The sequence below is a fragment of the Pempheris klunzingeri genome, chromosome 14, assembly GCF_042242105.1.
Source record: "Pempheris klunzingeri isolate RE-2024b chromosome 14, fPemKlu1.hap1, whole genome shotgun sequence".
Taxonomy (NCBI): Eukaryota; Metazoa; Chordata; class Actinopteri; order Acropomatiformes; family Pempheridae; genus Pempheris; species Pempheris klunzingeri.
This window is the reverse complement of record NC_092025.1, coordinates 493,803-516,108: the sequence shown is the minus strand read 5'-3', so window position 1 is coordinate 516,108 and position 22,306 is coordinate 493,803. Positions and strand designations below refer to the sequence as shown.

General features: G+C 47.2%; 1 protein-coding gene across 1 annotated transcript in view; it reads left to right on the top strand.

Moving 5' to 3' along the window:
- LOC139212918 (E3 ubiquitin-protein ligase RNF43) overlaps window positions 1-22,306 on the top strand; it is a 69,563-nt gene that overhangs the window by 42,763 nt on the left and 4,494 nt on the right. The window contains exons 2-6 of the mRNA XM_070843486.1: window positions 635-748; window positions 21,070-21,144; window positions 21,303-21,437; window positions 21,893-21,994; window positions 22,116-22,286. Of these exons, the coding sequence (XP_070699587.1) occupies window positions 635-748; window positions 21,070-21,144; window positions 21,303-21,437; window positions 21,893-21,994; window positions 22,116-22,286 (597 nt within the window). The remainder of the gene's footprint in view (window positions 1-634; window positions 749-21,069; window positions 21,145-21,302; window positions 21,438-21,892; window positions 21,995-22,115; window positions 22,287-22,306) is intronic.

Below are 22,306 nucleotides of genomic sequence, written 5' to 3'. Positions count from 1 at the left end.
GGGTACGGTTCAGTGAGGAAATGCCTTCATTTAACACATAAAAGCGTCTATCAACGGCAACTGTCTTCCTCTAATGGTGCGACGCTGTCTTTTAAACACCTGTTGCAAATATTTGGTCCAATCTTTGATATCCTAAAGGTCACGTACTGTGTTTTTGGTGTCTATGGATGAATGTACGGGTGGGATAAAGTGTATGGTGTTGTGTGAACATCTGTCTCTTATAGGTTGGCGCCTCCTCCCTTCATCAGAGTGCAATTGTTGTTTTGTTCTCCCTAAATGACACCGAGCTAAACACAAGAAGTAAAGTCTTTGGAATGTAATGCATCAGTAATGGTGCAGATATTTTAGTTGATTGTGCTAATCCCAGTATTCACACTTCATTCTGTTCAGGCTCTCTGTGGGTAGTGTGCTCAGCTGGTTTAGTTCTTCAGGTTCATTGTTGTCAATGTAACCATACAATGATTTGTTTTTGCACTCCAGTATTTTGAATTCACAGAGTGAGTGAGTGTGATTAGGTGGATGGACCTGATGATGAGCTCACCACAGTTTTTTACAAGTGATTGCTTTCTCCTCTTTTTTCTTTGCTTTTGTGAGAGATGATAACCTCTTTGTCTCTCGGTCTGGTTCTTTGCAGTATCACCCTCTGTCTCTGTGCAACACAAGTGAGGATGAACGACAAGAGAGTGACTTCATCACCATTGTCAAACTGGAGCACAGGGTACCCCGCTGTCTGCCGCTGCTCGAGAAGGTGAGGCTGTCTCTCACACACACACACACACACACACACACACACACACACACACACTCACACACACTTCATGCCTTTTTCCTCGTTGAAACCTCTGAGAAACTCCCCTCTCTGTGACCCCTTCCACTCTCAGACATGGCAGCAGACAGATGAACCATCTTGCCATCTTGTCTTCTCTCCAGCCCCTCTTCTGCTCTTGGAGTTAGACTTTAAAGAGAAGATGGTTTTAGAGGGAATATTTGGCAGGAGCTTAATGTTTTGTTCAGGACAGTGATCTTTCAGAGTGAGGGCTTGGACAGGAGGGGGTGGGCTTAGCTCAGCGCTGCTATGTAGCAAGTGGCAGTGAGCCCTGGCTTTGGATGTAAGGCTTTCAAGCCCCAGCTGTCACTGGTCCGATCCCAGCCAGCCAGAACCAGACACTCTCCATTTCTGCTTCCCTCTAATATGAGCGCAGCCAGAGCTCCATAGATTCCACCCACAATGGTTTAGATGTATGTGCAGTGGAGTTGACCTAAATCTCCCTTGTGTTTAAGTACTCTACCATACACACTGGCTGGCATATCCTAACTTTAAAGTAGTGTGATTTAAAACTGTTGCTATTTTTTCCTCGTTTTTCAAGTGGTGACAAATTAGCAGGCAGGAGTATAGTTAGACGACTGCCCTCTTTTAGCCTGTGTTTTCTTTTCCCCTAATTTAAAGCCATGTTTAGGAGCTGCCCGCCGTGGCGACGATGTAGAGACATTCCCACACTTCCCCGCTCCTTTCTTCCTCCTCCTGTTGCTCCTTCAGTGGGAACCAAACCAAGCAGGCCAGGGGGGGGGGGGGGGGGGGGTTGTCACTCAGGGCTGACTCCAGAAAACAGTTTTGATTAAAGCCTTAATGGCAACACTATATCGGCCCGTAAACAAAGCACGGTCTCTCCCTCATGCAGAAGTACCCTTGAACAAAAGGCTGTTGCTTCCGAGTGCTTTCTCTCTCCCCGCGGATCGCCTTTGAAATCAGGAGATGTGGAGGAGGGAGGGGAGGGGAGGGGAGGGGAAGAGAGGGGGGTCTGTCTTGTTGTTTTGGCCCTTTGGAAAGTATGTGTTGCAATAAACTCCACTCCAGCCACCTGCATCCTCGCTTCCTCAGCGAGATCCAAAGCTTTCGGTCGTGGTGGATTTATTGGGGATTCATCGTGCAGCTGCTGAGGAGTTTGCTCTCAGCCGTTTGAAGCGGATGAATCAGACGGTTGGGGATGTGCGGCACTGGGTCGGCCGTGGTCTCTGGATGGGACTTGTTTACAGTTTAGTCTGACTGCGACCCGCCCCGCTGATCTATAGATACTCCGACGGCCACAGAGGGCTCGTGTTGCACCACACACACTCAGAATAGCCTGTAAACCAAACAAAGTGAAGCTCAAAACCTTGAAGGATAAGGTTTCATTGTTGTCCTTTGTTTTTATTTTGGTTTTCAGAGGCTCCTATCCTCAGAGACATCATGGGATAGCAGGGGAGATTCCTCTGCTGATTTGCAGGGATTCGGGCTGTGTCTGTAATGCTCTCCCAGTGGGCCTCTGAACAGCCTGCAAAGTTCAAGTTCATCTCTCAGGAAGTCCGTCCTGCACTTCGAAACATTAGTTTGTCAGTGCACGATGTCTTCAGATTAAGAGGGAAATATCACACATGCTGAACACTTTCTCCTCATGACCGAGGTAGTGCAGTGGGCCTGTGACCGTGGCCCTCTCCTGGGGCACTCCACTGGCCCCCCCTCACCCACGTTCACAGACTTATTACTAATTACTCACTTCGGTAACAGCGGTGCTACTTCAGTGAAAACCTTAAATAATATTACAATGCTGTAGTTGTTAATTGATAGAATTCAACATATGAGGAACAATAAATCACACTTAGATCAGTACTCAGTAACGGGACCTAGAAAGCAGTTAGTTGTGATGAGCTTCCCTTTAAACCCTTCACAGCTACATCAGAGCCAGTGTGGTGGTGCTAGATCGTACTTTGCAAAGTTAACTCTAAAAAGTGAACTAGAAAAATCTAAAATCGGAAGAGTCCAGATAGCATGAGAGCCCCTCTGTGCAGTTATTTCCTGCCGATCTCTGATTCAGCCTTCTCTCTCTGCACAGTCCTCTGAATCAAAAGCCTCCACTGCTCCGGTGGTTTTGCATCATTACACAACTCAACACAAGCAGAGGCCACTGGCTTTTTCTGCCAGCATGTTGTGCTAGAGGAGATCTGAAGAGTCTGCTTTCCACTAGCCAGCCTGGCTTTTCTGTTTACTCTAAAGTCCTGGAAAGGTTCTCAGGCTAAGTCACAGAGCAACACATGACTCAACGAGAAAAGGCAGTGCAGCGGTGCCAGGAGGGCTCCTCTAAACTCCACACCAGCCTCACTTCATGCTGTAATCTGCTTTTTCAGACTCTCCCACTCTAACTGCAGCTCTGTCAAACACCATCAATAAGAATCCGAGGTTTGGTGGAAGCAGCGATTGAGTCTGGCCCGTGTCTGAACTTGTTGACTGTCATAGAAAGCCTTTCTTATTGATTCTGCTTCTCTCAGATGAAAAGACTTTTGGCCTGATTGTACAGTAATCCTGCTTTCTTTAACTAGGGTTTTCATGTGCTCGTGCCTGTGTGTGTGTGTGTGTGTGTGTGTGTGTGTGTGTGTGTGTGTGTGTGTGTGTGTGTGTGTGTGTGTGTGTGTGTGTGTGTGTGTGTGTGTGTGTGTGTGTGTGTGTGTGTGTGTGTGTGTGTGTGTGTGTGTGTGTGCTCAAGTCATTAGAAAGGTGACCTCTGTGTGAGGAGATCCAAAGTGAGTCAGAGGCAGCTCCAGTATGATACCAGCATGACTGTCACTGTAATGATCACTGCAGAGCAGGACGGCCGGTAACATCCATCTAATGCTGAAGCTGTTTTAAAAAAGAAAACCTGCTGCTTGACATTTCCTTTGATCAAGTCCTGCTTCCTTCCTTCGTGAAGGTTGTCCTGCTCAGTTTTTGTCACTGTCCAGCTGGTGAAGCACAGAAGCACCTGTCTGTGTCATGTAGAGCAGTGATAGTGGAGTGGACATGATGTGGAAATCATCACACACAAACACACTCAGTACATTCATGTGTTTATCATTTTATTTACTTTACCAGAGTTCATATAAAATAAAAAATATCTCTGTTTAGTGTGAAAAATCGAAGCTGTGGAAACAATAAGCTGACAAATAAAAGGAGCTTTCTCTTTTTCTATTTATATTTTCGAGGGTAAAATAAAACTGATGGGAGCTGAAAGAAAAGTACAAAGATTAATATTTATACTTTACACGTCACTTCACTTATTTAATTGATAATGTTAATAGTTGATGAAGTCAGTCAGTCTGACTCCTCTGATGCCCCACATACTGAGCATGTACTATAAGCATTATGTACGTATGTATACATGTTTTAATGATAATATAATATAGCTGCTACCATTAGAACAGAAAATGTAAAGACTACAACTGCTGCAGCTATAGAATGAGTAACTAAAGAACCAGTAAGCTCTCGTGTGTCCAGGAAGAGCACCTACAGTGACAGGACGTGGTTGGAAACAAGGGAAACCCGTTGAGGGAGGAATAAATGGTGACAGTGTTTTTGTCCTCTCCTGTCTGATTGTCTGTTGGGGGTGACGCTGACCTCAGGCTATTCCTGCCTGCTGTTTTTTAGCAAAGGCAGGGGGCTGGAAATGCAATGGAAGCTGCCTTTGGCTTCCTCTCCTTCGTTAGCCGGGTCCAACGTCTCCAGTTCATCAGAGACGAGTCGAGGAGGAGGAACACAGGAGGAACATCTGGGAAAAGGGGGATATTTCAGCTTTCGAGAGTAAATGCAAAAAGCAGCAGGTACACAATGGACATTTTGGCTAGTATGAAATGCATCAGTGTTAGAAGACCTCTGGGTCTGCTTTGATTTCTCTCCCAAGAAAATTCATTATTTGCTTATCTGACAGTGCCAGAAAGTTGCACAGCCGCCTTCAAAGGCATAAACTACGACTTTCTGTTTCTTTCTTCTCTCAGTCAAAGCTGGACTCTTGGCTATGCTCTGCTAATAGACCAGCACGCACCACGCAGCTCTTAAACCATGCACCTTAGATTGTTCTTATTCATCTTTGAAACACATGAAAAGCACACACACACACCATATTCTCACTGGTTCCAATCTGAAATAGACTGCATAAAAAGTTTGAAAAGCACATTGGGACATTTTAAAATGTGTTTTTCAGCCCTCTGAGCAAAAGGTATGAGCCCTTTCTTCCTGAGTGTCATATTCCTTCTGCTCCTTGTCAGGGTTTCACTGCTATGATCATTTCATCTCCAACGCAGCGGCTTCAAGAGTGAATGGGCGGCCTCTTTACTGGGGCACAATGCTGCCCCCACTAATGTCCCAGATATGTGCCTTTCCACACATTTCCTTAAGAATCAACAAGTCTAAGTACCCACGTCGGTCTGTTTGTGCCTGTTTGACCCTGACGACACAGTATTTCCCTCCCATTTCCTCTGTTGCTGAAGCGAGGCTCTGTCTTAGCTCACCATATGAAGATAAGTCAGTGGGAAGGATTCAGCTCGGACTCCGGCAGCCTAATGACTGCCTTCTTTTCCGTCAGTGCACTCATCACAGCTCTAACAGCGCCTGTGAGGTCGTTTGTGGTTTGATTAGCACCCCTCGTTTATTTTGTCTTTCATTTTCAGTTAGTTGGTGTTGTGGCTGTGGAGGTATTTTCCTGAGCCCGAGCCTTCTGTCTCTTGTTCCTTTCATGATGATGCAGATATTAAAAGGGAAGCCACGCTCGCAGGGTATTTAATAAAGCCGAACAATGGGCACCTTTGTCATCCCTTATCCACCGTCCTGCACAAGCAGAATCAAACCCCCTCCGGCGTACAGTGTTAACATCAGCTGCAGTCTCCTTTCCTGCTGTGGTGTTGTGACGAGGTGGTGCTGGTGATACTGGTATGCATTTGTTTGTACGTGTCCCACAGGTACACCAAGTGTGTGTGTGTGTGTGTGTGTGTGTGTGTGTGTGTGTGTGTGCACGTGTAGCGATAGCTGACCAACCTAGATACACATTTTAGATTAGACTTGATATGTGACAGTGAGAGTAAATGAGGTGTGTGTGTGTGTGTATGTATATATATATATATATACACACACACACACACAATACATTTAATACATTTAAATTAACATGCCATAACTTTTCAACATTTAAGAAATGGCCAGTTAGTAGAAAACACTGCTGTTAGCTGGTTCTGTTGAAGATGGTAGTGTGGCATGAGCATTAGCCTCTGCTTATGAAGCTGAGCTGGACCACCACAGGACGACTGGGTGGGAATTGCACAGCGTTGCTTTATGTTGCAGTGGTTGTTTAACCTGAACCCGACTAAATGAAGTCATTCCTAAATCCACATAACGGCAGCACACACTGCTGGATGTTACTGTAGAGCTCTTCTTCTTCTGTGAAGACAGACGTGACCGTGGGTGAAATAACCCCCTGTAAAGACCAGTTCATCTTTGTTTTGGGGGTTTATCAGTGAGGCTTTGGGATTTAGCTCGAGACAACACGTGTAACATCTGTCAGTTTAGCAGGTTTTGGCCTCTTCAGTTTCTGTCCAGTCTGTGATGATCAGTTCAAAGTGGAAGACTGTGTCCTCCGCTGCCTGCTTTACTTCACTGTTTGAATGGTTGATCCATCCAATGATTTGTCCACCGCTTTGACCCACAAAATGTTCTGTGACATTTAGTTTAGACATTCATGGTGCCCAGAGGATGAATCCTAAACAGACGGGTCATCTAGTGCCACGTTTAGCTGCATACAGCATCATAGGGCTGCTACATGTGTGGTGAGGTGAGGAGGGATCATGAATTACATCCATGATGGATCGTCTTCCAGCTTTTTAGTGGTCAACAATGACATCTTAGAGGGACCACACACTCCTCATGTCCACCCAAAGCTTTGGTCCGTGCATCCCTGCCTGTCAAATTCATCAAGAGTTACTCAGGTGAAGTGCAGATATACTCAGGCACCTCCTGGACCATCCAGTGTGTTCTAGGGTTAACTCAACCTGCTGAAAATCAGTTGTCATTAATGTTCAAGAAGTATCTGCTGTGTCAGAAGTCCAAGGACAAGAAAACAGGGTGATAAGTCTTCTGTTTTCATCAGCAGAGCGGCATGTTCCCATGGGACCAGCCAAAGAATACTTTGGACGAGGAAGAGCCCTGAACATTCAAGTTCCACCCGTCAAAACAAACCTCAGTTGATGCTTGTTGAGCTCGTCACAGTTCCAGGAAGACTCTTTAGGTACAGATAGTTGCTCTTTCAGAGAGCTTGGCTTTGTGAGCAGCTCAACAATGAGAAGAATACTTCAGGTTTCCCTCCTCAGTTGGAAAGAGCATTCTTCTTTTTGTCAGCTCTTCAAAAATGTGCCATGCTTTGCATTTCATAGTCACGTGTGGTCTTTGGAGCAGTGGCTTTGGTGACCTTCATGAGGCAGAAACAGGAGGATTGGGTTTCATTTGTCTGCTCAGGTGAGCAGGTGGGACACAACAGCACAGCACGGTTGGAAGTCTCAGGGGATGGGTAGAATCAGGTCTTCTTGTCTCGCCGTGGGGTATGAAAGTGGGTTGGGCTGCTCTGTGTGATATTTTTGACCTTTGGTGCAACAAGGTGAGTCTACACAAAGATATGTGGATCAGCTTATTGCCAAGGGGGACTATCCATCTATCCATCACATGCCATACTTCACAGTGATTAGATGTTAGAGGAAAGGTGCATCTCACCACTGCTCTCCCACATTTACGAAACAACCCTCACTGGCCCAAAGCTGCTCCAAACTCAGGTGAGAGCAGGCAAGCATATCTGTTCATTTATTAATAATCAATCACACGCAGTTCAACCTACAGGCGACCAGACCTGAACTGCAGGTCCTCAAGTTTACAGGATCACAGCACAGTGAAACTCCGAGGTTAGAGAAAGGCCTGCAGGTCACAGCTTAACAGATGTCACCTTGACCTGCAGCATTGTTGTCGTTCAGCTCAGTTCAGTGCTGTCATCACTCCGACCAACGAGGTGTGACTGATTTGCAGAGGGTCTGCCTCTCTGCTGCACTCTTTCCACTCATCCCGTCACCTTAAATAGGTGGAAAATTCTCTGGCCTAAAGGTGCGTGTGTTACTCCCGGGGCATCTGTCAGGATATTTTCAGCGTGACACACCCCAGCTGTGGCTCTCATCCGCATGTCTTGTCCTCGCTCGGTTTGTTGGCGGGTGCCAGCGTTGCTAAGCTAAACATTGACTCTGAGCTGATGGTTCCCCACACGTACGATCTGGAAGATGTGTTGTTTGCTTTGAAAGGTGGTGTTTTCAGTTGCTGGCTCTCTTTTCCCAGCGACTGGCGATTAGCAGCTTGTTGCTCCCCCTTTCTCACTTTTCTGCTCTTCCCTTTTCTCCTCTCCCCTCACAGAGGTGACGCATGGGCTGTGTACTGGCTCTGCATAGTTACTGTGGGCATGCTGAGCGAACACAGTCTTGTCTGATTCTGCAGTCCAATTTGAGCTTTGACTGCATCGCCACAAAACTTTTATACACCAACAGTGAAATGTCTGCAGTGCCGCTCGGTTGGAAGTTCCTCTTACCCTCATAGAAGCAGTTGGAATATCACCTGCATGTGTTTATGTGTGGATTGCAAAATATGTCGCTCTTAACAAGTTCCGGCTAAGATTTTGTCCAGAGTCTGATTTTTCCTCTCCTCACCCAAAGCGAGGGAAAAGGGTCGGATCCTTTACCACACTGTAAAATAGCAAAGAGGAATTAAGTGGATTCAACTAATCTTTGGTCGTCAACTTAATGTAAATAAGACAATAACTAATTTCAAATGAGTTCAACTTGAAGTTTCAGACCACTTCAGAATATTGAGAATGTGTCTCTGTGGTTGAACAGTTCATTCAACACCTTACATGTGTTGAACTTGCCATCTCAAATTCAGCAAACTCACTCTTGGTTTTACGCTCCAGAGACGACTGCACGACTGTAATTAGTCGTCTTAAGTTCAGTGGACTGACATTGTCGAGGCAGCGGGGAAACACTAAGTTGAACCAGTTTCAAATATTTTCCAGTGTACTATCACGCTGATGACCCTTGAGCTAATTTACACAGAGAACATGACTATTATCTCAGCCATTGGACACGCTTGTTTAAAAGCAATAAAGACACATGTAAGAGAGAGGAAACAATATCTTCTTTCACACACGCTTGTGTATATGTGATTGTGCACGCACACACTAGCACTCATGTATGAACGCTGTACATTTGCCCATGTAAGCATCTATGCATGCAGGGCTGCTTATTTGCTCCCTGAGGGTGAGCACGCTGCTGTCTTGCAGAGCTGCTACCAGTTTTCAAGAATGCAAAGCGTTTGCATCTCAAGGCGTTCATATTAGGGAGGCACATCTCTCACATGTCACTTCAAAGGGAGCGTGTGAGGTCAGGGTTTCATCAGGCTGTCGTCCAAGAAAAATGCTGCCCTATAAATAGAACGCCGTGTCATGCTCATAAAGAGCCCTGATGATGCCATTCTGTGCCAAACGGTGGTTATTAAAATGCCACCATCCCGCCCGGCGGGGAGACACCTTCAGCCGGCTGCTAGGAGGGAGGGGGTCACTGGTGTGAGTGGTTGCGCAGAGTGGGAACCATCGGTAGGAGTTCATTCTTGGTTCTCATTCTGCCTGCAGAGCTGAAGATGTTTTTCCACACGGGGATGGCAAAGAGGATCATATGATGAGTGCTTAATGGCCCTGCAGTTACAACTGTACTATATCGCTGCCTCTCCCTGATGAATGAGGCGTTCAGAGGGCAGTAACTTATTATTACTGCAGTATTAGTCCTTTGATCTCCCAGCAGTTTCAACCCTGGAGATTTTTAGAGGGGTGGCTTGTCAAAATAGCTTTGCAGACGGGATCGGGCCCGGTCTTGCCCCGACTATGGAGAGAGGAGGCCCGGAGGTGTACAGAGGCACCAGTGTGCGGGAAAACCTGAGTGCAGAGGCATCACACTGCAGTCTCATGGACCTTTGCTTCCTAGTGTCTGAAATCAGTTATTATGTTATATTTGCAGCTAATCTGCTGTGTCTCTGTGTGCTTTGTCAGGTGTCCACTGTGGGTTTAAAGGTTCAGTAGGTAACTTTTATAAAAATAGCTTTTTGTCACATTATCCGTATTTATCTGACAGGAGCCCGTGAGACGGCTCGTCTGTGGGAAAACTCTCCTCCTCCTACTGCTCCTAATGTCATTTGTAAGAATCCAATGCACCTGAATGAAAATGGCCAATCAGAGCAGCAGGCGTCTCTGACCCCCCCCCATAGTTTGTGTTTGGTTCTTGCTCCAGGGGACACACAGGAGGAGGAGGAGGAGCCGTGCAGCGCTCTGATATGACTTTTCTTTATTGATTGAATTCAACATGTTACAGCAGCAACAAGTAATAGAAACTATGTCGGCAGCCTGGCTGTTCACAGCACGGTGGTCAACCAGCAGTCCTGCTCCTTTATAATCACACATAGAGCCCATCTTTATCAATGATGTGTGTGTGTGGTCTCGCTTGTTCTCTGTTTACACAATACAGACAAATATGTGGAACAAGTTTGTAATGTAAAAACCACATCCACAAACAGAGGTGACAAATATAGTGGGTGGGCTTTTGACATTTCATCATCAGCTCACCGACAGCGAGCAGCGATCTGAGCAGAACCAGGAGCTCAGCAGCCAGCTCACCATCTGCATCGGTACTGTTGTGCACCGTTGTGTCCACCGTTGTGTACCTGGCCTCTGCAGATGCAGTGGTTAGCCTGCACGTGCACGGCAGCCTCCCCTGTGGAGGGGCTTTGGAGGTAGAACTGAAGCGTGGCGGAGAGGGAGGGGGAGGGAGCTGGAAGTTGTACTCTTACAAATTCTGAAGCTAAGCCCACTCTCTTCTCAGTGTTACCAACTGCTGGTTTAACTGGATGAGAGAAAAGTCCAGTTTTGTCTTCACAGACTGCATCCAAAGTGCAAGCACCGTGAGTGTGCTGCCCTTGAGTCCCTGCTGGAGAGCCACGATAAAACACGCCAGCTCGTTCTCAGCCAGGACATTCCTCTAGTAATGACAAAGGCGACTGGTAAGCCTCGTGGTGAAACATGAAGAGGGAGAAGAGAAAAGAACAGAAAGCAGGAGAGAGGTGGAGAGGTGAATGGGTTGATTCAGAGGAGTGGCAGGCGAGGCCAGAGGGCGACCCACGCCAGTCCCGTCTGTCTGGTCCTTCAAGGTCAGGTCCAGCGGGTCAGAAACAGCTCCGTCGACAGGAACATTTGTTGCTCTGATTGGACTCTTTCACATCTTTCTCCTCCCTTTGTGTTGTCACCAGTCCCTCTGTGTTTACCTGCCTTCTTCTCCCTCCACCCTCCCATCCTCCTGCGGAGCGTCTGGCACATCCCAGTTTTCATTGTGCCGCTGAGCCGCTGGCCCTCTTTAAGATCTGCATTAGAATGTTGTTTTTATATAGCAGCAAGCGGAGGCATGTGCAGTCTCTTTTGAACTGCTCGGCAAACAGATGGAGGTTTTGACGCTGCCTTTATGAGATTAAGCGAAACATTCCTGTAAAAAAAAGAGGACATTTCTCCGTGTCCCTTCACTCTCTGCTGTCTCCCCTTCTCTCACTTTACCTTCTCATTCTTTCTCTCTTTGTCTCTGTCTCTTTTGCTTTCTTTTTGTTTTTTTGTTTTTCTCTGGCTTGCCTTAGGCTTGGGCAAGGGCACGGCGCTGCTGAAAGTGAAGTGGAAAGTCGACAGGTTTGTGTTACCGATAACTACTTCCCCAGGCAAGCAAGTGAGCACTAGGCATCTCCCAGAGTTTAGAGCAAACCAGCAAACAGGTCCTGTGAGTCCGACACTGCAGGCGAAGGGAGTGAGTTCTTGTTTCTCCTCTGCAGAGTGAACCTGTTTAACTCTGACTCAGGTAGGTTAGTGCCAAGCACCCCCTCCCCTCTGGCTTTTAGCAGGGGTTTGACAAAACAGATTCACAGGGCAGACAGTGTGGCTCTAGTATGTAATTCACCAGGATACAATGAGACTATTTAGACACAGATTTACATGAGGCACATGCCTAATAGCTATCAAGCATATATTATTATACTGACCCGCATTATATAAACGTTTTTCAGGAGCCAGATAAAATTCAGAAAGTCATTCTCTCCACGTGTGAGCTGTACTGACTTACCCACTAACCCCTTTTTGAAAGAGAATAAGAATCAGATATTAAATCCTAATGTTGTGAATATGACCCAAAAGGCCAAATGTCCTTACAAACAGCTCCCCAGCTGCTCGCTCCACCACTGTGGTCCAGTCTGAAAAACCTCAACAACCATTGGAGGGATTGCCACGATCCTCAGAGGATGAATTCTACTCACCACTGGTGATCCTCTTACTTATCTTGTAGCGCCACCATGATGCTCACATTTGCAGCTTTGAGTCAAATGTGTCAACAACTATTGGATATGTTGCCGTGAAATCTGGCACTCACATTGATCCCTCTCAGGGCAACGTGGAATAACGTGGTTGATTTCTGAACTTTCCTGTAGCACCATCATCAGGTCAAAACTTAAATTGGTCCATATACCGTATATATATGTATATACATACATACACATATATACTGTGTGTATATATATACATATATATAAGATTACAAACACTTCCACTGTAATGTGATTTACTTTGGTCTACAGTAACTGTGCAAAGTCAGAAAAGTCAAATTCCTTCAGAAGTCATTAGAAATCAAACAAAATGGTGCATTTTCTTAAACTTTATTCACATCTAAGTTTACCTCATTTACAGACAGAGTGTGGGATCACGGTGCTGGTTGTGTGTGTGTGTGTGTGTGTGTGTGTGTTTGCTCTGCAGAAAGACACGGCTTACTGCACGGCCTGTTCCAAGAATGAATTCCTGGAGGCTTACAAGAGCTGTTGAATGAGATGGAGGGCTCAGGGCAGGAATGATGGGAGGGACAGAGAGGAGGGAGCCTGCTCTGCACTGTAGGAGGGTTGTCGAGCTCTCACTTACAGGCCTGATTAAATAACAGGATGCTTTATGAAAACAAGAACATTATCTGCCTCTTAAAAGGCCGGGAAAGGCCCTCTAATTGGCTTCCCCTGAGTCTCTGTGTTGCCGCCCGTCAGTGCAAAAAATCCTCCACAAACTGACAAAAATCATGCAGGACACTTTCTCTCCCTCCTCTAGTTCTACTCTCATCAGTACTATAGGAATGTTTCAACATACTGATAGCAGGCTGTCTTTTTCCACTCCGGAGGATTAGTCCACCTGAACCTCTTGATAGAGTGCAATGCAAACAATAAAGAGAGAGTGGCTCCTCTGTGGGATCGGACGGTTTCTCATGTGGCAACTTTCACAGCTGAGGTTTTAAAAAGTCCCTCTAGATGTTTGGAGAAGTGAGAAGAAAGCGTCCGAGGGGGGGGGTTGGTATGTTTGAGCTCCTCGTGAGATCAGAAGAGTCCATACATCCAGAGATCTAACTCTCCCTCTTTACGGCTCTTTCCCTGCAGAGCAACCTGCGTGGTTTGCTTAATTATACGCATTAAAGTCAACTACCGCTGTAATTAAAGAACACCATGATAGTTAGAGCTGTAATTAATTTTAGAACTATTTCATGTGCTTCCACAGCTTAAGGTAATTACAGTGATAGTTCAGTGGAGCACTAGTCATGGCAGCGTGGGACTGTAAATGTCGTTCACTGTCTTATTACCAACGATGAACACAAGACAATTTGTAAAGATACATTTAGTGTTATTACTTCTAAAATCAGCGTGTGAACTTTTTATGTGCACAGAAGCTGGAATCAATCTGTGGTTCCTGTGTCTCTTAGTCCTCAGTGGCAGTACCCTGAATATGTTTATGCTCCGTGCTGTTGGTCACATGACACGAGACGTGTTTGGGTGTCACCGTGAAACTCTTTCTCTCTTTTTCTCTTCACTAAACGATCGATTGATGCTGCATATATATAGTACAAAGGTAGCAGGCTGTAGTACAAGGTGTTGTATGGCAGACAGCTGATGATGCTGCCACCGGTCAGCCAGCTGGTTTCAAACATTTGGTACGTGCACTTCCTGGCTTTCATTAGATGGCAAGATGGATTCACTCTCCCGACTGTTAGATAGATCCACTGATACACACGCTTTGTTTCTTGTAGGGATTAAACAGACTGTAGTGTGTTTAATCCCTACATACCTGATTCCCCTGCTTCCTCTGGATTCCTGTTTAGCACCCTGTGTGAGTTCATCTTTAAAGAGCAGCAGGGCTCACTTTCTTCTTCTTCTTCTTCTCGACACCCTCGCTGGCTGTTAACACCGTGAGTGGTTGGGTTTAAAGAGTGATACGGGAGGTCACGTGGTGGCGTGTGTGCGATGGGGTCAGGCCTCTGGGCTCCTTCATCACTGGCAGCCACATCGGTCCCATCTGCCCCCAGGCTGTGGGCGCCTGCCGCCCGCCGCCGCCCGGCCCTTTGATGCATCGAGGATGTGTTTAGCAAGCGATAGTGTATCAGATGACACCGTGTCTTTCTCTGTCACTGTCTGCTTTGCATTTCAAATTTGTGTCACAGCGTAGCCAGGGCCCGCTAACTAGAGGGGGAGAGGGACAAGGGGAGTGCAGAGAGAGGGAGAGAGGGAGAGAGAGAGAGAGACAGAGAGAGAGAGAGGGAGAGAGACAGAGAGAGAGAGAGAGAGACAGAGAGAGAGAGAGAGAGAGACAGAGAGAGAGAGGGAGAGAGACAGAGAGAGAGAGAGACAGAGAGACAGAGAGAAGAGAGAGAGAGAGACAGAGAGAGAGAGACAGAGAGAGAGAGAGGGAGAGAGAGGGAGAGAGAGAGAGAGAGAGAGAGAGAGAGGGAGAGAGAGGGAGAGAGAGAGAGAGAGAGAGAGAGAAAGGGAGAGAGAGGGAGAGAGAGGGAGGGCTGGGCTTTAAAACTGTGAGTTCTCAAAATGACCTCTCTTACCTCCAGACAGGCAGATCAGGTTCATAACTTTTTTCCAGTGTCTCTCTCCTCTGCACGAGAAAGGTGTGTGTGTGTGTGTGTGTGTGTGTGTGTGTGTGTGTGTGTGTGTGTGTGTGTGTGTGTGTGTGTGTGTGTGTGTGTGTGTGTGTGTGTGTGTGTGTGTGTGTGTGTGTGTGTGTGTACCAGGATGAATGGGAATCAGCAGTAGCAGAGGGAGGAGGAGGCATGTGTGTGATTCAGCCCCCCCCCCTGAGGCTCAATACTTTTCCTGAGAGCGTACAATCTGCTCACCTGCCCTGACACGCCCCCCCCCCCATATGCTCACCTGCCCTGACACGCCGCCCCCCCCCCCTTCCTCTTCATACATTACTCTCCCCCCTCCAGCGGCCCCACATCAAAGCGCCGCTGTGAGTAATGGATACCCAGCAGGGCCACACCCACCCCTCCTCCAACCAACTCCACTGCTGCTCAGCCAGGGGAGAACACCCAGCAATCACACACACACACACACACACACACACACACACAGACACAGACAATTAGACTTAACTATACGTCCCTGGATCCAGGAGGTAAACAACATTTAAAGCTAAGCTGTGCAGCTCTGATGAGTTTTGATGTAATTTACCAAGTGATTTCAACATCTATAAGTCTGAAGTCACTGACAGTGTATCTGCTGCTGTTCAGTGTGTTCTTCACAAATAATGATGATTTGTTAGAATTACTAACTCCATAAACACCAGTAGGAACACACACCTGACTGTGACTTTGCATAAATCCTGAAAGACAACTGTAAAAACCGTAGGCTGAACTGGCATCAAGTCTTGTCTAGACATTCGTTTCATGGGTCCAGTGCTTGTAACACTAGTCACAGTCCATCAGCCTCGGCCATTACGGCTTAGGCCCAACTGCAGCGGCGCAGGTTCGAGTCCGGCCTGTGGCCCTTTGCTGCGTGTCTCCCCCGCATGTTTCCTCTACGCTGTTCTATCAAATCAAAAAGTCATGAACATTAACATGCTGAATTAGCGCTGCTACACCGACTGGTGGGCAAACCCCCAGAGTGCAAATGGACAAGCAGAGCTGATACACAGGTCCTGTAGACCCACAGGGTGGAGTGATACACAGGTCCTGTAGACCCACAGGGTGGAGTGATACACAGGTCCTGTAGACCCACAGGGTGGAGTGATACACAGGTCCTGTAGACCCACAGGGTGGAGTGATACACACCATCCGCAGCATCAGCGCACACTGCACCTGTTTTCATTGCCACTTTAATGCCCACCTATTATCGCCAGCAGCCGTCGCCCCCGCCCGCTCCTCATTTAGCCGTGCGGCGTGTCCCGGTGCCTCGGTAATGGTTCCAGTGTGCCGGGCCGGTCGGCAGAAATCACAGAGCAGAGAGGCGGCCTCAGACCTGCAGGCCCAGAGCTCTGCACTCTGTCATTAGACACTTTAGCAGCAGCACCACAGCCTGCTCCCTCGCTCCTCTCCCTCTCCCTCTCCCTCTGTCTCTGTCCTTCCCTTTTTCCTTTACCTCTGTTACTCTCACTCCTGATTCCCACACACATTATTCCTGGGGATAATTTGCTGGTGCACTGAATGATGTGGAAAAGAGAAGTTAGAGTGAGCTGAGGAGAGTCTGTTACAGGAGACTGATGACATGCAGCATCAACAGTGTGTGCTGGTGTGTGGTTACTGGTAGGAAGGACAGCCATGCTGTCTAATCAGTGCTTCAGCTCACAGGCTGTCAGAGATGTCATTTAGTCACAGAGAAAATAGGATTGTTTAAGAAATCATTAATTATTATTAATAATCTGGTTCTGATCCAAAGCAACTGTTTTATAGAATTTTCTAGAAGCAACCGTCTCCTTCTATGCTGAGACCAGCGTATGTCACTCCACTGGCAGATGGTGCTGAAGCTGATGGCTCAGTGTGACAGTAAATGACTGGTGGCAGACACATGGCTGCCCTGTCCTCATGGCTACACATGACTGACTCACAGACTGGACAGACTTCATGATTCAGAGGTTATGAAGCTACCAGGTTACTCCTGGACTCTGAATATAATTCAGTAATCACAGATGTTCAGCTAATACAGCAGCTGTTCCTCCGTGGTCAGACTGAATGTGTGCGTATGTAATATTCCCATTATTGCCTCCCTGTCACGTTGGAACATGGCTGCAGATGAAGGGAAGCGGCCCTCTGGACTGAATCGGCCCGGCTGTGCCATCCGCACCACATTAAAGCCGTGACAAACACGAGACGTGAACGGCCGGAGCGATGTTGTCAGGAGACGGAAAAACCTTGGCACGCCCCCGATGTGACATAACACGTCAGGGTAGTAGTTTGTCTCTGCCCTGTTGAGAACACACTGATGCCAGGCCTGGCTCGCAGACCGCACTCCACCAGGGATGTAAACATCAGCGCTGGCTGCCCCCGAGCAGGCCCCCCAAGGCTGGATCTATGCTACGTGAGCTGTGGTTAATACTGCAGCAGCTCCTGGGACAGTGTAAATGTAGAGTCCTAGTGGGTTTGTTTGTGTCGATCATTTTCTCCTGTCAGCTGCAGTAAGTGTTCCACTCAAAGGCCACGTTGTTCTGAGATTATAGCAGCTTTCAGATCATTCTGCTGGCAGAAGCTGTAGTTTGTAGACACATCAGGTAAGTGCTGGTCTGTAGGTGAGGTGGGTGTTGGTGTAGAATATGTGCTGTTTTCAGCCACCTGACCTCTGTGCCCTCTTTATGGGGGTGTTAGTTAGAAAAAAAGTCTAGTTTTTTTCCAGAGCTCGCATCCACTCAGATGGCCTTCATCAATGGACGGAGCTTGACATAGTTTAGTTTTAGTTCAATTCAAACTTGATTCAGTTGACTCTCCACATTTGCAGGTCTTGGGGAGCACTATATGTGAAAACAGTCATCTGAATCTTCCTCGAGTCACATCTTTGAGTCGGCATCGGCCGGCTCTGAAGGCTCCAAGCTCATCAGACCTGGGTAGTGTAGGTGCCAAAAAAGATGATGAAGTTCTGATTCAAGCAGGTCTTCAGTTTGATATGTAGTTGTATTGGAAAGGAGAGACATTGAAGTATCAATGAAGTAGAGAACGAGTAGTTTACTAAACATGCTGTTGACGTACTCTGGTCCCTGGTCCCTCAGTCTAATGCACAAAGGAGCTCACAGCAGCAAAAATGTCAAACAAATGACAGTTTGGGGTGATTGAGCTTGAGGAAAAGTCTTGGTAAACAAGATCTATCTCCACAGTGACATCCATGACTTTTCAACATTTACAAAATAGTTGTGCTCGTAAGTCATTCAGTAGGAAACTAAACAAAGAGAGATGTAACCGTACAAGTCACATGGTAGAATCCTCCTCAACCTCTTTTATGTATATATACATACATATATGTGTGTGTGTGTGTGTGTGTGTGTGCGTGCATATATAAGTGTGTATATATATATACACACACATGTATATGCACATGTACATATGAATATACACCATTGTGCAGGGAATGTTGTTTTAACAGAAGTGGAGACTGGGTCCCAACACTGGGAGCCATTGTTAAAGTTATTAATCACACCTGTGCTTTTCCGACCGCAGGAGAAGGCAGGTACGCTCAGTAATAAGACATTTTTAAGTTGTGCCGACAGTTTCCTGCTGCGGTTGGTCCCCATAGGTGAGCTGCTGTGAGCCCCTGATAGGACTGTGACCTGGGGGCTGTCTGAGTTGAATGCCCCCCTGCTTGTGTGCCTGTGTGACCTCGTGACCTCGGCGGCCTCAGGTGTGTTTGTGTTTGTGACCGTGTGCTTTCTGCAGAAAGCTTCCGCTCCTCACCAGCCCGTCTCTAACAGTTCCACTCGAACCGCAGCAAAGCTCTCCCACGTTTGTCCGAACCCTGCGTGAAAAGCCCGTCGGCGTTAAAAGCAGTGGGAGACTATTATGGTCTGCGCATTGTTTGTTAGTTTTTCACTGATGACGTCTTTGCTGTGTAACTATGTGAACCGCAGCCATTTCCGATGCTGCATTTGTTTTTACTCAAATGCCAGATAGTGTTTAATCACATGTGTCAAGTTGCACCTCGTGAGCATGGGCGTGGACCAACCACAGAGATGTCTGTATCAGCTCTGAGCATAACAAACCTGGAGATGTTGAAACCCTTGTGCCGGCAGTTCTTTTAACGGTCTAGTTAGAGTCAGAGCGGCCGTTAAAGGTTAAATATATCTCCTATTAATCATGTAATGAGATCTCTCAGGCCTCTTCCGGGTCTGTGGCTCAGTGGAGGCGTGTGGCACACAGCGGTATCTCTACTGCTAATACTGAGATATAAGAACCTCAGCAGCAGGCAGTGCAGAATGTATTTTAATATATTCTTGAACTCTATTTGAAACTTCTCCATTGCTTGTGTGTGTGTGTGTCTTGTGTCTCGGACCACAAGAGCGGGCTTCCCTGCATTTATTACCACGATTAGAGGACGTACAGGCTCAGTGCCGCGTAAAGAACTTTTGAACTCCAGGTAAAGCAAATTCCCACATGTCAAAAATCCAGTTTTTTTCCCTTGTATGTGACCGCACCCCATTTAGGCCCATGCACGTACTACAATTACCGTCCTGATGAAACAGGGGAAAGGCTGTTGCCTTCGAGAGCTGGAAGCCAGATCAAAGGGGATATGTTAATTTTTTATTTGACCTCTCTCTGACCGTCAAGACTACGGCCTTTGGATACCAGCAGCGGTTCTGTGGGACAGTGCTGCTGAGTCCCAACTGCACAAACACACACACATGCACTGTATACACACACAGACGGGCATTTAGTGTACACGGTTTAACTGAGAAAGTGTAGGAGAGTTACACTTTTAAATTTGTCTGGATACAAAGGAGATGTTGGTCTCCTCCTCGTCACGTGTTGACTCTCTGTGTGTGAAGTGTTAGGAGGTGATCGATGCTGCTGCTGCTCCACAACAGAAGCTTCTCATTAACTTGATTAATGAATCAACTGAGTGAATCTCTGTTAGGAATATGTGTGTGTGTGGGTGTGAACACTCCTTCCTGCCCAGGGCTGTGAGCGGTAGTGTTGTGTTTGACCCGGATGATTTGGTGTTTAAACTCTTGTCTCAGGTGCCAGGCCCTCCAGAGCTGGTGGTGAGATATTGATGAAAAGGCTGCCATTTGTTTTCTCGCTGTCTTGTGGTGATGCTCGGGAAAGCATCTCAGAGCCAGCACCAGCCAGAGCCAACGCAGGACGGCGGACACACAGAGCAGGCCAACTCCATCACTCCTCTCTGCTGGGGCTAGTTTCACATGCTTTATTTACCATTGCTCTCTTTTACTTTCTGGCCCACAGCCTGACTGTTTAGTTTCATTCTCACCGGTCTCATAGTGTCAATTTAAGCTGCAGTCGGCAGCTGTTTTCTGTAAAATAGCTTAAAAAACAACATGCTCAGCCCCAAACAGCAGACACTCTGTTAATGACAGGCTGGTGAACACAGTGGAACATCTAGCAGCTCAGGAGCAGAGCTCTGTTTGCTCTGTTTGCTACAACAAGCTGAAAGGTGATGATGTGTCAGTGTTGTGATATTGTGTAGGTTACCTGCATGGTATTCTGATGTTTTCTTTGTAACCTGTACAATGAAATGTTTTTCTATAAAAAGCAAACGGTGCTCTCATGTCCAGCTGCTGCTGTGTGTTTGCCACCGCCTACGTTACCTGTGCCAGTGACATAATGGCACTATTAGAGGGGGCACACCTGTGGCACATTTTTAAAGCCTAGTTTGAATACAAAATGTCTGGTATTTGCATGTCGAGCTGATGCCACACCCAAAGTCTTTCATTCAATAAAACAGCTTTTCTTGTCACTCAGTGAAAAAGTCCTCTCATTTCTTTTGGCTCTGCTCTCCAGCATTAGGACACGACTTAGATTCTGCAGCAGATCCGTGCTGTGGCCTTGAGATTCCAGTTAACACACCTTTTAGTGAGTGTGTGGCCTCCAGAGTCCGGTGGAAAAGTGGCAGGAGGAGCTGCACTTTGGTCTGTGTTGGGGGGCCTGAGCCTCAGTGCATGACTGCCACCTAGTGAAAGCTGAAGTGGTCTTCCACACCAGTGTAAATGAACGGCCTCTGAAGGACCGCTCTTCTCTGTAGCACTTGTTGCTGGTGTGACAAGCTTTCCCAACAGAACATGTCGTGTTTGATGTTCAGGTCACGTGAGTATAAGAGTTTCCTAAACACATTGCCGTCTGTGGGTTTGTCTCTAACGGTGGTCTCTCCTGTGTTGTGTCCCGCAGGCGCGCATGGCGTTGGATAAAGGAGCTCAGGCTGTTATCTTTGATGTCAGTGATGATGCCAACGCTGCTGCTGAGGTGAGTGTGCAGGCGCGACAGCTCACTTCTGAAATATGTAAGAAGAAAAAGCTCACCAACATGTCACGCTCATACTTCTATGTCTCTCTCTCTTTCTGCTTTGGTTACCATACACAACTCTCTCACACACACACACACACACACACACACACACACAGCTGCGAGAAACAGACTCTCTTCCCCGTCCAGTCGTGCTGGTGGAGGCGGAGGATGCTGAGGAGTTGATGGGTTTGGTCAACAAGAACGAGGAGGCCAAAGTTCGTATTGAGATCATGGTGGAGCAGCCTAGATGGGTGAGCGCACACACACACACACACACACACACACACACACACACACACGTATATCTCTGACTTTTCATTGCCTGGATGAAATAGCAGACAGAAATGAAGTCATGTGAAAGCTCTGGAAATTTCACATCATGTTATGTGGGAGGTCTCTTGAGGTCCTGTGATGAATGTTGTTGTGGTGTGAAATACATCAGAACGTATCGATGTTGACGAGACGTTTGGATGCAAATGGACATCCAGTGTGTGTGTGTGTGGGGGGGGCAACAGCCCTGCCTCACCCGTGTTTTGTTAACGGACATTTCACAGATTTAAGACCATAAGAGAGCTCTCACTGCTCTGCTTCAGACGTACATGTGGATGTCTTACAGGATGTTCCTGTTACTTAAATGATGTTATAAGTTGAAGGTATCTGCTATGAAATAATAGATAATAACTGAATATTATTTGCTCTCTTTCAGCCACATTACGACGTGGGTATCCTGCTCACCATTGTCCTAGCTATTCTGACCATTGTCCTAATCTTCGCTTTCCGCTACAAGTGCAAGTCCAACAGAACCTGGGTGAGTGAAAGCACCAACGCCGGGCCACATGTGGGCTGTCTGGATGGTTTTCTGTGTGGACCCACAGTCCAGCTGGACATCTTTTACATGTTTGTCTAACTCTGGCTTCCCGTGCGTGCAGGACTCTGTCCATCAGCAGACAATGCGGGCCATTAGTCGACTGGAGACCAAAACCTACAGCTCCCAGGGCTGCTCGGGCTCTCAGCGCCATCGTGCGGCCTGGGGGTCGGCCAGCAGCTCCAACTCGAGCCCAGTCTGTGCCATCTGCCTGGAGGAGTTCCAGGACGGGCAGGTGAGAGGAGAGGGAGCGAG